The sequence below is a fragment of the Aulonocara sp. 'chitande type north' Nkhata Bay genome, linkage group LG13 (genome assembly GCF_057382095.1).
Source record: "Aulonocara sp. 'chitande type north' Nkhata Bay isolate Kocher_YH1m ecotype deep benthic linkage group LG13, A_spYH_male_GT1.1, whole genome shotgun sequence".
Lineage (NCBI taxonomy): Eukaryota > Metazoa > Chordata > Actinopteri > Cichliformes > Cichlidae > Aulonocara > Aulonocara sp. 'chitande type north' Nkhata Bay.
The window spans coordinates 23,926,455-23,943,332 of NC_141356.1; the positions used below are offsets into that span (position 1 = coordinate 23,926,455).

At 41.2% G+C, this 16,878-nt stretch overlaps 1 protein-coding gene across 2 annotated transcripts in view; it reads left to right on the forward strand.

Moving 5' to 3' along the window:
- LOC147316114 (cGMP-dependent protein kinase 1-like) overlaps positions 1-16,878 on the forward strand; it is a 100,830-nt gene that overhangs the window by 1,767 nt on the left and 82,185 nt on the right. The window contains exons 1-2 of one of the 2 annotated variants that reach the window (XM_086259321.1): positions 1,943-2,587; positions 8,921-9,087. In XM_086259321.1, the coding sequence (XP_086115447.1) occupies positions 2,283-2,587; positions 8,921-9,087 (472 nt within the window). In that variant the 5' untranslated portion in view covers positions 1,943-2,282. Of the gene's footprint in view, positions 1-1,942; positions 2,588-8,920; positions 9,088-16,878 lie in introns of those variants that run through there. The other variant, XM_086259323.1, reaches the window with a different exon arrangement.

Consider the following 16,878-nt stretch of genomic DNA (forward strand, 5'->3'; position numbering starts at 1 on the left):
TAAACCTAGAAAACGTGCAAAACGGCAGTGACATGAAGTCTTTGTGCTGCCGGGGTCTGGTGGAAGGCGCCCACATGAGCTGCTGGGGGTCTCTGACCCCTCTGTGCGCCGCAGAGGAGTAGGAGACGGTGTGACCCCCCTCATCCACCACCACCACACACGCGCACCCCACTGAATCAGGACGTGGCACCAGGCGGCGGCCCGCCCCGCTCCTCAGATTACTGCAGCATGGAGCTCCGGATCCTATTTCTATTGATCCGCATAGGAAAGGGGCTCACTTGAATGGCTAGAGAGGTGAAATTTAAAGCGCAGAGGTGCTTTGAAGGACAGTGGGAGGGCTTTTTGTTGATGGGAAGATGCGGGGCTCCAACATCGAACCTGAAATCTCCGGACGTCTGCAGTTTCAGGTGCTATGAAGCAAACTTTGCTGCTGCTTAAGCTCTGTGGTCTGCCCCCACCCCTTAACAAAGATAATATAAACCATGATTTTTTTTAATTAGCTCAGAGAATACTGCGCTACATTGGATTATTTGTATGGTTTTCTTTTGTTGTGGTTCAATGAATGACTTAAACAGAAAGTTGGGTTTGCTGGTTGTTGAGCAGGTCTTCCTCTCATGTTCAACTTTCACAGATTACCTCTGTTGTGCTTTGTAGCTTGCGGTTCAGGTAGTAGAGCAGGAAGAGCAGGGTTCACGGTTCACTCCATGGCTTTTCATATCGAGCATCCAGACTATGCTTGGGTCTCGTGCTTTTACAAGGCACGAGACCCAAAGTTGCTCTCCATGGCAGGCGAGTTTAACAGCCTCTGTTTAGCAATTTAAGCACAGTCTGAAGAACATTTTTCATGCTACTATGCAGTTTCAATACATTTTCATTTGATCTTTGTAAACCCCGATTACCCATTAAAAATCACAGACCTACATGTTATTACTTTGAGTGATATTACTAATATCAATTCCTCCGATTAATCGCATACATCCCCCAAATCCTACATTTTAATGCTCTCATGATCCAGTATCACTCACTACATGCTGATTTAATGTCCACAATCATCCTCAGCCTGGAGAGCAGTGCCATGCCTCATTCTTGATTGTCTGCGTTGATCCTTTAAGCCGCCACAAGAGGGCAGCTGAGATCTTTTTATTAGACCATCTGTCTCCATTTCGGTTTGTTTACATGTTTTTTGTCGGGAAAAATATGTCTTAAACCACCGCACCAAAAACACCTATCTCTGCAGTCCGAGAAATCTCCTCGCTTTTGTCCTCACTGTCAGCCGGTGACGCTTCATCCTCTCAGCACAGTAATTGCGATTTCAGCCCCAGTAAGTCCTCATCCTATCAGATTGTTCTTGGCACTTTATCCTCTTCTGAATTTGTCCAGAGAGCAGGAGGCCAAATGCTGTTCGCTGAGCTTCGGATGAGTCATTGGGATAATGTGGACAGGCACCAGCGGCGCTCGGAGTGCATACAACACCAGATTAGATGAGAAACGCGGAGCTGCGCCTCATTAGCTCTGACATTTTTTTGTGTGTCTCTGCTGCTGCTGTTTGACACTTTTTTAAAAATATGAAATTTAGCAAACTGACTCCATTTTGCAACAAAATTTAATTCAGAAAAGGGTTTGGGGAAAGTTTAATTTTCTTCACACCCAACACAACATGAAAAACAACATTCAGGTTCAAATGAAATATTGAAAACATCTTCATTCATATTTTTACACCGAGGTTCATTAAGTTTTCCATCACCTTCAACTTCTATTAAGGCTCCTGTGCTCATCTATTTGTTACACGCAGCCTCAGGGTGAGATGCCGAGGTATGATGACATGGTTCTTAGAACAGTGGCTTCATGGGAGACTCTCTCTCTCTCTCTCTCTCTCTGGAGTGGCAGACTGCACTGTGCTTCAGATTCCTGTAGGCGCCCTTCTCGCCATGCGCTCTCACCGGGTCGCAGCCTGACGCACTCGGGGAGGACGGTCCTCCGCTGTCACAGCACCGTGGGAGGGAGGGAGTGAGCGAGAGAGAGGGAGAGAGTAAACTTTGCATGATTGTGGCTGAGACGCTTTCTGTGCTTACCTTGACGATCGCGTGCCACGTTCTTTTTAATCCCCAAACATCTGCTTCTGACAGACAGAATCAGCCACAGCAGAGACAGGGGTTCCTTCCTCTCAAGCTTTTCATGACGAATAAAGTTTGTGAGCCGCGTGGCAGAGCAGAAAGGATAAAGACTCGGCTGCATACCTTGAGATAAACTTCCTGGGAAGTCGCTCATTGTCGCCGATTAAAATGGGCACCTTGCGCGACCTCCAGTACGCGCTCCAGGAGAAGATTGAGGAGCTGCGCCAAAGGGATGCCCTCATCGACGAGCTGGAGCTGGAGCTCGACCAGAAAGACGAGCTTATACAGAGACTACAGAACGAGCTGGACAAATACCGCTCCGTCATCAAACCGGCGACCCAGCAGGTCCACAAGCAGAACGACTTGCAAGAGCAGCAGCGAACGAAGAGGCAGGCAATTTCGGCCGAACCCACTGCCTTCGACATCCAGGATCTTAGCCATGTCACCCTACCGTTCTACCCCAAAAGCCAGCAGTAGGTGTTCAAATTCTACCCACAGTCTTTATATTTAATATGCTCGATATTTTTGCATTCACTGTCATGCTTCCGTCTGAATTGATTCAGTCTTTGTCACCTTTTCGATTCTTGTGCGTAATGATGCGTGTGGCGCAGCAGGTACTTCACCTGTAGCGCACACTGGGATAATGAGGCAGTGCTCTCCACGTACTCATGCGCGCGCACCAAGACCCCCCCCCCCACACACACACACACACAGCGGATGTTTTTGCAATGACACGATATCTTCAACTATCAAAATGAGACAAATATTAAAACCTCAAGAATCCGTGAAGTTGTCCCTAGTGACGCCCATGAGCAGGATTATGAGCAACATAACGATCAAAAGTTGACTGTACATAAACTTGATCATAGTCAAATATGAGGGAGAATTTGCATGCCATCCCGGTTTGGAGAACTGGTGGTGGGGACTCTGTGTAATGTATCAGTGCCTGTTTTATACAAGCTGTGATCCTGTGACAGGCAGTCTTAACAGGCTCTCTGTGCATGTTTACCTTATGATTTCTGTCTTTCTCACTCCCTCTGTCTTTCCAAACTCTTACGCAAATACGGCTCTCCTGCTCGACGTGGTCTGAAACAGGAGGTCTGGATCTTAAATGTAGGCTGGCACTAAATTTGCCTTCTGTTGTGAAGTAATCCATCTCTCTGTTGGTTTAAAGGTTGAGCTATTATGAATCAACACTCCCCTGGTTGACAGGGAGAATATTTACCTAACATTTCTTTAAACATATTAAAAACTGCACATATTGAATTTAATGAAAAGAAAATATTGCCCTAAATGCTTAGCGGGATACTCGAGTTCCCAAAAATAAATAAAAGGGATCATTCCTATGGAAGTGATTGGAATATTACGAGTCCTGGAGCTAAGTTATCTTTTTCTATTCTCATATTGATGTTTTAAGCCTAAGAGGAAAAAAGATTACAGCCTTCAGATTTTACAGTGAGATCAGTCACGTCAGATACGAATGTCATTATTCGACTGACACGCAAACAAACTCGACAACAAAGATTTCATCAAAGAAGATTCAAAAAATGAAGGGATTTATTTATCTGAGCAGCAAAAAGCCATTAGTCTTTGTTATACCTGTCAGCTCCCTGGGTTTGTGAAAGCACACAAAACGCTCTTTTCTTATGTGTATTTTTTTGTTTGTCTGAGATCCTGAACACTGGTTTGGAAGGTTAGCTGAGGAAAACACCAGAGTGACCAATTCTTTTAATAACTGGCGTAATTCTGAGACTTCATTAAGTGATTTTCTTGAGACTCTTGTCAAGACTTTTAGCACTTTACTTCAAAAAGTGGTTGATTACCCCGTGATTTAATATTGGAACAGATCAGAGAGAATCTCCAGTTAAGAAAATATCAATTATGATGGGAAAAGACTATTTCAAGATTTCAAAAGAAAGAAAAGATGAGTGGCAGCGGTTTCTTAAATAATTTCTGATGATGATCCTCAAAGGAAAGCTAAAAATTAACTCATTACAATGAGGCTGTTTGAACGTCCATCAAGCCTCTCTCAGCGACAGCTTCAATTTTCCATTAAACGTCTGCCACACCTTTTCACACTCCTCATTTGTTAGAGAATGGCATTTTCTCTAATATTGCTCTTCTAATAAGCATAGAGATGAAAAAAATAATAATTGAAAAACAGCCAGTGTTGAATGCAAATGACTGTAGTGTGTTTTTGCGCTTGTTCTCTTATTAGTTGAGCACTGTTCTTATCTTACTCAGGCAAAGATGTCCAAACTGGTTGGACATCTTTGCCTGAGTAATTTGGAGAAGTTTATATTTTTCTGTAGAAAAGCAGTTCATTTAGATTGAGTTTGTTGTTGTTGTTTTTTTGTGCATGTTAATTTATACTGTGGGCTAAAACAAGTTCACTAACTCTTTATTTTCCTTTGTTACTGAAGTTTACTGATAATATCTGTTAGATCTGGCTAAGTGTTTGTGTTTTTCTTTCATTCTCCCCTCTCTTTATCTTCTTTACAAGGCCCATAGAGCACTCTTTACTCGTATGCTATCCATTCTTTTCCCTCTTTCTGACTTTTAGTTCTCCTGGCCTCTCCCACTTTTCTGCCATGCCTTTTTTTTCCTCCTTAAAGAGCATAGTTTCTCCTTTTAAGGAAGACTGAACTTGCTCAGTCTAAACTTCTGTAGTGGATGAAAGAAAATATATCGCTCTCACAAAGGAGACGGAGGCAGATGTTTTCATAAGGGTTGGATTTGGAAGATGTTGCTCAAGAATGGCCACGATCATGTCTGCCCTAAATCTCCTGGGTGTAAATCGAACAGAAATAGGGTCAATGAGGCACATTTCCAGTGGACTGGAGGTCAGCCTTGGAAAAAAAAAAAGATTTCCAGCTAGTTCCTGTTGAGCCTTTTTCACACATGTACTGCAGGCCTGGACTTTTGTAGATGGTAGATGTAACTGACATACACTACAAGTTAAAAGTTTGGACACACCTTCTCATATAATGGTTCTTTATTTTAATGATGATTTATGGTGTAGATTCTCACTGAAGGCATCAAAACTATGAATGAATACATATGCAGTTATGTAGCAAACAAAAAAGTGTGAAATAACTCAAAACATGTTTTATATGTTAGATTCTTCAAAATAGCCACCCTTTACTTTGATTACTACTTTGCACGTTCTTGGCATTCTCTCGATGAGCTTCATGAGGTAGTCACCTGAAATGGTTTTCCAACAGTCTTGAAGGAGTTCCTTGAGATGCTGAGAACTTGTTGGCCCTTTTGCCTTTACTCTGAGGTCCATCTCATCCCCAACCATCTCGATTGGGTTTAGGTCAGGTTACTGTGGAGGCCAGGTCATCTGGCGCAGCACTCCATCACTTTCCTTCATCGTCAAATAGCCCTTACACAGCCTGGAGGTGTGTTTGGGGTCACTGTCCTGTTGAAAAATAAATGATGGTCCAACTAAAAGCAAACCGAATGGGATGGCATCTCGCTGCAGGATGCTGTGGTAGCCATGCTGGTTCAGTGTGGATTCATCAAACCAAAGCTCAGATTTCCACTTGTCTAATGTCCATTCCTTGTGTTTCTTGGCCCAAACAAATCTCTTCTGCTGTTGCTTTTTCTTAGTCGTGGTTTTGTAGCAGCTATTTGACCATAAAGGCCTCCTCTGAACAGCTGATGTACAGATGTGTCTGCTAATGGAACTTTGTGTGACATTTATCTAGCCTCTCATCTGAGGTGCTGTTAACTTGGTATTTCTGAGGCTGTTGACTCCATGAATTTATCCTCAGTTTTCAGATTGACTGACCTTCAGTTCTTAAAGTAATGATGAACTGTTGTCTGTCTTTACTTAGCTGATTGGTTCTTGCCATACTATGAATTCTAACAGTTGTTAGCTGTGTACTAACCTGACTTCTGCACAACACAACTGATGGTCCCAACCCCATTAACAAGGAAGGAAATTCCAATAATGAACCCTGACAAAGCTCACCTGTGAAGTGAAAACCATTTCAGGTGACTGCACCATGAAGCTCATTGAGAGAAGGCCAAGGGTTTGCAGTGCTGTCAACAAAGCAAAGAGTGGCTACTTTGAGGAATCTAAAATATAAGACATATTTACAATTACTTATCATTTTTTGTATGCTACATAATTCCATATATTGTATTTTGCCTCATATGTTTATGTCTTCAGCATCTATCTACAATGTAGAAAGTAGTAAATGAGAAAGTGTGTCCAAACTTTTGACAGGTAAGTGCAGTTGTATGTGTGAGTGAAAATGTCAGATTCAGACCTCAAGTGGTCTCTACCAGCTCACAAAGGCCATGTAGCGTCTAATTGCTCCCAGGTGAGAATAGCTCAGGTCATAGTGAAACCACTGTCATTTGTCATATGTCCTGCCACCTGCGCACCCTACTCATGCAGCATCCTCACCTAATACAAAGGAGTGCTGCCAGCTCTGAGAAGCAAATCATCTTCTGTTGCACGCTACACATGAGCTGGACAATATCCTGGCTCGATTCTCCTAAAATTGTTTAAGTTAGTCTGTGAAAATGCCTCGAGTTAATTATGCGTAAAGTGTGCTGTCTTTTCATAAAATGAAATCTATTATGAAATATCAGTCCAAAAAAACTGCGCTTCACACCATTACTATGCTCCTTTCAAACTAATGAGATCTTCTCTTCCTGCAGACAACTCCCCCCCAAAAAAATTACAACTCAAGGAGCAAGGAGTCAGATCTGAACATAGATTGTGGAGTGGGAATAAAAAATAAGTGCAACACCTCAATCCTCCCTGTTTAAAATTCGCACAGCAGCATGTTTAGACTCTCAAGGGCAGAAACAACTTCTTTATAATCCAGGTTGCTCAGTTAGAGCAGCTCCATTTACGATTCAAGTCTATTAAAAAATCCAGTGGATTTGGAAGCTTGTTAGCCTGAAGCCTCTCGCGTTGGTTGGTTGCTCTTGTTATTCTGTAAATGATCTAAAATTTGAGAAGAGATGACACGTATAGGGATCGTGGAACATCTATAGGAATGCACATACATGATCTTTGTCTTTAAGATTATAGAAATCCAGAGGCCACATGTGAGAATTAAGGTTCTTTTGTGTGCTTTCAAAAAACCCCAAAACGTTATTTGGGTTTTCCAGTGAAATACGACACGTAGCTAATGTTGTTCTCTGGTAATTTAGTTTCTCACGTTTATATGCGAGTGTGAAAAGCATCGCTGGTCGGAATCCACAGGCTTCAGACCCTAATTTGGTATTCATGGTCATGAATGAAAAGCACAATTTATTAGAGCCCCGCTAATAATTCAGCTGGTGTAAAAACAGTGCAATAAAATGTGCAGATGTTGGTGAAAGCTCAAATGGTAGCTGCTTCTGAGAAGAGACTGGCATCGCTCTTTTAAGTGTTTTGGCATTTAAAAAAAGAAAAGAAATTTGAAACAGCACCACTGTCTCATCCCAGACTCAATAATGTGTTTGAGGATTTATTGAAGAAGCGTTTGAGTGACCTTAAAAGTTCAGCATAAAGAGAAATAAAACACTCATTGTGCAGTGAAACATGGCCTCATATACACTTGAATCTGCAGAGGAGGTTTGTAGAGTTTGCTGTTCCAAAATAACAGACAGGTTGAAAAACATAAATCTGAAAGAAGTAAAAAAAAAGGGCACTGTTGATGTTGTAATTTGAAGTTTTGTTTATGCACTTTTGTTCCTTGGCGAGGACTTTGCTGCAGGCTGGCAGTGGAGAAGAGAAGCCTGCGTGTTGTGGGAGCACTGATTCATAAATGCCTTCTAGGTTATTTGCCCTTTTAGCAATGAGCTCTCCAGGTGATCAACAATGCACTAAGAAATCCGTTTCTGAAAAGGCAAAAGGCAGTTCCCCAGTGCCTTTGAATACTACTTGCGGGGCATAGTGGGCTGCTTTTGTGGATTTTTTTTATGAATTAGGATATTGGCCTCTCTTCTCAGTGTGAGAGGTCTCTTTAATGGTTTAACCCTGGTACATAACCTCATTCATTTAGCTGCCAGAGAAGCACATACACAGCGTGCAGCTGAGCAAATGGAACTGTGGCGATGCTTCGGTGAATGAGTGATCTTGACTCGTTGTTCGCGATCTGGCCCGCGTCAGACTTCTTTCAACGCGTCTACCTTTCTCAGACAGTCACACTGATGCTTGCTTTCAGGTTTCAGATTTGCTATCACCTGTTGAACAAATATCTCTACTCTCCTCTGGCGCTGCATCCACTGCATGCTGCTAGATTTAGAAGATAATTTATCAGGTCTCCTTTCATAATGTCGCCTGCCTCTCCGTTTGCCCTGTGTTTCCTTTCAGCCCACCTGACAAGCACTCTTGCACCTTGACAACCACGCGTTAGCTTTGCACTTTATTACCTTTTCTCCCGACAGTTGCATAGTTAATGCAGAAACTATTTACCTGCGGAATGCCCTAATGACTCTGCAAACCGAAAGCCGAGTTGGCTTTCAGAAGTAAATCCCTGAATGGAAACAATCTGCATCCATTAGGCATTGATTTTGCTATTTATTGACTTTCCTCAGAATTTTCAGGGGAGGGAGGCGGGTGAGATGGTTTCACCTTGACATATTTGAATTGAGGGTATGTTTTTGAAAAGGCGCTGAGCCGTTAAAGCTAGAATGAAATAGCCTTGGAAATAAGAGACATGCTGAACAGTTTTTATTTGAGATGTGCGCCTGCAAAACCTCTTATTGTGTCTCATTTTGTCCTTCTGCAATGAAGAATGCACAAGTCAGTGCTTGTACAGTGACTGTCTCACATTGCTTGGCTTTGCCTCCAGGTCCAAGGAACTGATAAAGGAGGCCATCTTGGACAATGACTTCATGAAGAACCTGGAGCTGTCGCAGATCCAAGAGATCGTGGACTGCATGTATCCTGTCGAGTACGGGAAGGACAGCTGCATCATTAAGGAGGGCGATGTAGGCTCGCTGGTGTACGTCATGGAAGGTAAACGCACACATGCACGCTGCTAAAACGGGTATTCTTAAAATACTGTGAAACCACAGGTACAATGATTCTAAAAAGACCATTATTATAAAACTTTGCCTAATCTATGAAGAAGTGTACATCTTATAAACCATTATAGCATTCACAGAGGATAAATGAAAGGGACTTATGTTGCATGATTCACTCATGTCACATCGATGTCATTTTGTGTGCTCTGGTGTGCTTGCCGAGTCCGTTTAATTAGGTTCTTTTTAGTAGTACTGACCAGCATGTGGTTCTTTTTTTTCTTTCATAAAACTAAGAGTTGGTGACAACAACAGCAACACAGCGTCCACTGTGGCGCTGATGGGATTTGTGAAAGGGCAAGCGATTCAGCGGTGAAACGTTCAGGGAGCCATCATCCTTTACAATAGAGTTGACCTCAGGGAAAACGGCCTCAGTTAGTGCCTGCCCAATATAATTCATTCCAATGCAGAGGTAAATCTGGACATTCAAAGGCTGAACTATAGAATGAATATATTAGTATTTAACCGCTCGACTCCTTGTAACTTCACTTTAAAACTCGGCTGAGCAGTGAGAAGCGAGGCAGTAACCAAGAGGCAGTGAGCATGAGTCTTGTGGGCTTGTGCGGACTGTGGCATTTAAAGGATAATATTTAACTATGAAGAATGAATCTAGAAAATTGATTGTTTGCTCTATTGTGGGCCACCGACTTTTATAATTGTGCTAGAGAAACATTTCCCGGATCCCCATTCGGCCAAACATTGTTAAAAATAGATTTGTGGGAAAGGAGGACTAAAATAAGAAGGCGGTATTTCAAAGAAGGAATTATGGAAAAGAATTCAATTATGCCACAAATCTATAATTCTGCTTGTTTGTCTCAAAACTCAGGCAGGTGGGATTTGTCATGTCAGGAAGAAATACCTCAGCTTTTACAGAACTTTCCTTCTGTTTCCCACAAATAAAACCCTACTTACTTCATTCAACCTAAACTAAACTGATTCTCTTTGTATATGATTCTGATAATAGCTGTGTACTGTCCAAAGTTTTATATGGTGACTTCAACATAAAATAGAGTATTTTTTCACTGATGCCGAGCTTACATAAATGATCGGAGTACTTCCTCTATCCTAGCTCACACCCCCGTCATGAGAAAAAAAACACCACTTGTTGCCCTTATCTGTATCTCTGATATGTAAAGAGTCATACAAAACATATGCAAAACCCAACAGTGGACTATACACTGGTAACCAGAAATAACAGTGGTGCTGGGAAAGGGCTGGGTTGCTGTAACAACATTAGGAATTGTATTTTTTCATCTCTCTTACCTTTAATAAAAGAAACTATATGTGTGATAAACCACTGTGGCCTTGCTGAACACAGGTCTACAAAGGTCTGCGGTCACAGTCAGTAGATTTCACTCTGTCCCTGACGAATGCTGCGTGCCAAAGGTGTGAGGTCACAAATGAGCAAGCGCCACACTGACTTGATGAATAGGTTCCTGTCGAGCACAACTGAAAAAAAAAAAAGAAAGATACAAATCTGTAAGGGGCTTTGTGGGTTCCTCTTTGACAGCGATAGAGGCGAAAGCTGCGATGTAATTGGTAGAAGGGCTTCAGTTCAGCGGTGTCACACTAATATTACATGTTATTTAATTAATTAATTAAATTATTTTGCATTTTTGAATCCTTAGGGTAGGCTCAACATATTTATCTTTAGTGAACATTACTGCCTCTCTCTGACTTCCGTTCTGCTCTATGATCGCCTTTCTGTTCCCCTCTCTCGTGTCCCAGCGAGTCCTTTGCCAGCAGCTTTCACCCCGACTGTCCCTGTCCTTGATCTATTTTGCATAAAAGCAAATGTTGAAACCAATAGCTCAAGGCGGACGACTTTGTACCAAGGTCTGTAGAAGCCCGTAACGGTTGGTGACATTTTAATCCACGCTGACGGGATGTCGGTGTCTTATGTCAAACACATAGCTGCATCCACTCAGCGCTGTTCGTCATTTTCCTGGCAAATGAAGTGTTCGCCGCTCAGGCAGTTGTGTCATTTATTATTGAAAGTTGGCAGGGTAGTCGTTAATGTTTTGCCACAGGGCTGACATATCCATTATGCATCATATAGGGATATGAGGCACAAGTAAACAACTCTTATGCCAATAATAACAATAATAACAGTGGTAATATGAATGATGCATTTAAACGTCACTCCTAGTTTATAGTTGCTTTAACTATGAGGGCGCATAACTTGTTTCGCCTACTAGTTATAGATTGAAATTGCAGACAGTTTCACAGCTTCCCAGCTGAAACAACAACAGGACAGTTATCTGTTGTTGCAGATGCACCTGATAATTTGAGATGAGACGAAAATAATAAGAGCTGCAGACACAGAATGAATCCTGGCATTGGCTTGCCTCTATGATGAGTCTGCCTGCTTAGCAATGGCTGCCTTCATGAATGTTTGTTGCGCTCAGCTCACATCTACCGGGCTATAATTGACATCAGTTCTCTTTTAAAAGCAGTGATTGCAACAGAGACAAAAGCTCGTGTTTCCATGGAGATGGGATAGATTTTTGATTGGCTGTGTCACCCGCAAAGACCCACACAGGTGGATTGTAATGATAATAACTCGCACAATCACGTCCAATTACTATGAAGTATTTACTTGAGAGGGGGAAAAAAAGCCATTTGAGTTCTTTCATAGATTTCATGCATCTTAATCTAATGACTATGTGTTTGCTGCAGTAGGAAGCAGTGTTAAGTAGGTTCTTGCATTGCCGTTTTGTCTGTCTTTTTATTAGGTGGAGACGTGGAAACTTTTAAACAGGTGCAGATCAAGGACTTCAAGTATCGCCTAATGCAAAATGGAACAGAGTCTAGTCTCTAGTTTCCAGAATAGAGATTGAATCATTAAAAGCATTTTATTCCCACATTATCAGATACTGTCAGATGGTGGGCGAGGTGACGGCCCTCTTTTAAGGGACCAAGAACACTCCAGCGCATGTTTCGTAGTCTAACTTTGATTGAGACTGGGCACAAAAAAAGACTTGTGTTGTTTTTGCTTTGTTGTGTAATTTTTGGGGTTAAAATGTGGTTCTGGCATACTGACAAATGATGCTTTTGTGGGACGTGTCTAAATATAACTCCAATGGGTCCTTTACAAGGATTGCTAAAAGACAAGATGAAATCTACATCACCAAAAACTTTAAAAAAGTGACATTTTGTACAATTTCGAGAATACAATTGTTAAATTAAACAGTTGAATAGTGGGCCACAGCAAAACTAAAGCAAAGACTATTAAGATCACATGACTGGCTTACAATGTGAATATTGATTACTTCAGCTGCCAGGTGAGGGATTCTTCAAAGTGACATAGTAAATGGTTTTGTGTTGTTCACCAAAGGTCACACATGAATCACGAGAAGTTGCAAACCTGCCAAATCTGAAGGTTACCTGTGGTTTCTAAGATTAAAGATATTTTCAGGGCTGCAAGTAATGATTTTTTTTTTCATTTATTGACTAACCTGTCAGATCTGGTCTCAATCTGTCATTCGGGCCACAAAAGGTGACATAAAGTCCAATCTCACCACTGGTCCAAAAATCTGTAGACTTGCAAAGAATAGCTAAAAGAAGACATTAATTATCAAATTTGTTGCAGATCTCTGTTGAACAGGTGCGCTAGTTTAGATATAAGTCTTAACATGGTTACATTTAATGGTTTGGTGCTTAATGGAATGGTAAAGAATTGTGTTTTTCTTCTGTGATTGCACATAATTACTATTTGAATTGAATTACAAACCAGAACAAGTTTCCTCCACTTGGCAGCTTTTATTAAGACAACAAAATATATTCAACCTCTCCTTACTACGTTTCATCTTGCCAACTTTGCATTTATATTTGAATATTACTTAACATTCCTTCTTGGTCTTGCATCTTTCACCCTGTCTGAGAAACAAGCGCATCCAAGGAAAAAAAATGAAAAAAGAGAACGAAGAAACATTGAAACATACGTGGCAAAGAATCTGAATTATGTATTTTTTTTCCTCTATCTGTCATCTTTTAGGTACAACTAGATGACTGCCCTTGCTGTATATTTTATTAGTTTTACTGAGTGTTCATGGATCGCAGACAGAAAAGTGAGGAAAGTGAGGGGAGAGGTAACGTTACAGTAGACTCAGCTCCAAACCTGGAGTGCTCATGGTACGCTGACAGCTACTTTGACAAGCTAACATAGTCAAGGCAGCACTTGATGCACCGTGTGCCATTTTATTCAGGTGGATGTGTTCAGGGGATTTCACAGCGCACCCAGGATTTGACATTTTCTCTACACAAATACGTTACGCTCCCAATTATTTTATTTTTCATCTGCTGTTAGGCGAGGCAAGTAGAATATCCTGACAGATCAAGAAAAAAAGAATGTGTTTAAGTTTAAGTGGCATACTTGAAAGCCTGAATAAGACAGAAATGAACAATGTGCTGTTTTGAAGCTTATACCGAACCACTTCTGACAGTCACTTCTTTTTCTTCTGCTTTTACTGAGCTATACCTCAGAATAACAATGAACAGAAATGTTTACTGCTATGGCGAGACACTAGTTTCTCTCTACAGTAGAAGCATCTGATGCTTTATCACTCCTTATGACGTGACATTGGAAATCGATCTGTTTGCATGTAGCGTTAATGAAACATTAGCAGCATAGAAAAATGAGAGACACAGGTTTCTGTCTGCATTTTAATTTTATGGCATATTTTATCCTCCCTTCAGCTTCTACTGACACCTTATCGCCTCTCTGGCACACTAGCTCACATGCTGTGTTTTTGAAACACGACGTGAAAACATATCACTCCAACATCTGTTTCATAACTCGTAAAATCATAGCATCACGTGTGCCTGTTAACCTAATAATCGTCTTTAATTAACTATTTAGCTGACTAATTAACCACAAGTCAAAATGATAATAATTGATTGAAGTGCTTTGGCAGGCAAGCAGAAGAAACAGCATGACCAAATTGAAGCAAAATTGGGCTAAAGATAAGTTAAACGTAAACAAGAGTAATAATAATGACCAACAAGAAAAAGAACAAGAAAAAAAGCACATCTGTTGTGAGAAGCAATGTAAACAAGTCTCCTCAAGCAAGTCAAGCAAAAATGAATGGACATAAGAAACAACCAGCGTACCAGCTAACCAAGTAACATGCTGGCCAATTTCTGTAGGACTCTCAATTAATTATTATTGCTGTCTGAAAGTTAGACAGATGTTACGGTTTAGGTGACTTTATGCTGCGCGATAGCCAGCGGTCCTCAAAGAGCTGCTCTCTGTTCTAACTGACCAATGAGGCAGAGATGAGGGAGATGGACTCCTCTTTCATTTTGAGCAGGGCTTAGAGACGTAATCACCAGGGGCACCTGAGTGTGACTCAGTGTCACAGGTGTGAGAGGACACAAGATCTAGGGCAAATACTTTCAGTATTACCACTGCTTTCAGTGCTTTCCCTACAACTGCCAATACCTTCAGTAATGACTAAAGAGGCTACTTCTGGTCATTTTAATTATTTGCATATTAATGACGTAATGTGAAAATACCAAATGCATTTGGTCACAGAAACACAAGTGCACAAAGCCATTGCACTGCATTGTTGCCTGGCAACTTAAATAATGCAGACTTAAAATTGTTGCCGCTGTTGCTGTCAGTGCATCTTGAGGGAGGGCAGCTCAGCCAAGTAAAATGTGGAGGAGCACAAATTTTGGTTTGATTGCCCCCTGAGAATACAGCATGAAGCTAATATTTGATGCATCAACTGCTACACTGAAAAGCAGCCAGTAGTAGGTTAATAATCAAACATAACACACTGCTGAGGCTCGTGCACAGCCTGAAAAGGCGTCTTTCAAAACTCAATATTCAACCATTTGGGTGTATGTGCACCCTCCTTTTGTAGCACGACGTGCAATGCAATCACTGACAGGAGACTGAGTTGCACATATGTGCTATCAGCTCTCATGATAACTTTAATGAGGCTCTCAGTGGAGGTTTAATAAGGCGTCATCTGGGGAAAAGGTTAGAGATTTGTACTTGCAATAATGTCCAAAAGAACTGTCAGTCCCGTAGCTTTGTACCTGCACATTTAAACCATCCCCCAAATCCCCCCGCCTATCAATACAGGCATAGAAGTAAGTGTAGTCAAGTATGCTGCACGATATATGTGTAATAACAATATTCTTTGCGACTGCTGTGTTATTATGTATTATTTTGCTTCTTCACTTCACGGATGGCATTGCTGATGCAATAGCGAGGCATGAAAAATCAAGTCCTGTGAAAGAGCCTTCAGAAAAGTATTCCTCTTACAAACATCATTTTATTCATAATTTAAAAGCTGACATTTTAATGGTGAATAAAGCAGATTCAAAACTTGCTATACAGCAGCGCAACACTGTAAATGAAAAGCAGTGAAAGGAGAGGGCAAAGAGGCACGGATGTGGGTTTAAAAAACTGCACAAAATTCAGATGGCTTGCTGATTTTTCAGGACGGTGTCTATCTACTAACATACAATAGATTAATGATCTGAAATACGTCTATCAAGAAGAATATAACTCTGGCTAATGTGTAATTTATGTGCAAATAGTGCGATTGAGTGTGTTACAGACTAATAATCTCATCTACGCTGAGCTGAGCACCATCTGCCCTGAACACCAAATTAAAATATTCTTTCTCTGGCAAGTGTCTTTTCTCATTTGCCCTCCCTGCATCTAAGTGGTTCCCTTTGCCACTTTCTTTCATTCTCACGTGTTCTCACAGAGACACAGACACACTGCTAAAAGTTATCTATTCAAATGCTCCTACAAGAGACCAGACACATGCACATTTCCTTCTATCACTCCTTCTCACATTTTACCAACTTTGACCCCAATCTGTCCACTTATCACTACGCCTCTCCACTTGTCCACAGCTTCTTTTTCCTGTACTGTTTTTTCTCCCTGCTACTCTTCACCCCTTCTGTCCATCTTACCTTATTTTCATTCAGCCATTCCCTCTATATTCTCTGGGTTTTTTGTTATCTTTCCGATTAGTCTGTAAAAGCCTTTGTTTTTTTCTCCCTACTTAGAATAGGAATTGATCCTCATTTTAACTCCGCTGAGGCCGATGAATCCAGCTCAGAGAAAGAATTAGTGAATAATTTGTGGATGATCTCTGAGCCTTTATCCCCTTTGTGGCCAACCCCGCTTCGAGTGTTCCTCATCTGGAAAGACGATGAAAGCAGAGTCTGTGTGTGACATAAGAGAAGCAGAGAAGGAACCAGGTGGTACTGACAGAGACGGGGAGGAAAAAGGGCTTGAAAGCCTCCGATGAGATGAATATTATGCAAGTGCTTGAAATTACATTCATGTTGGGAAAAGGAAGGCAGAGTACTGTAAACTTGTTGCTGTAAAAGGATGTGTATGTTTGAGAGTGCATGGGGAGGTGGTGGTCATCAATGATGGAAGAAGCATGTGGAGCTTTAAATAAAAGTGAGAGCAGAAGTACTGCGATTTAAGCAAACGTATTACCATCAAGTACTTCAAGTAAGACTTTAATAGTTATTTAAACTTTATTGAGATGGTTATTAACATTTATAAAGTTTGAACGTTTGCCTGCATAATCATGGTTTTCTTATAATTTTACCATCTCAGTCTAAAAGTTCCAAAACGTTGCCACAAAAAGCAAAAACCTTGCTTTATTTAATAGCTGTGGCTCTCCTCCACATTGGTAGGAGACATCTGACTAAGATGTTTCCTGGGTGCTTCCTAAATGAAGTC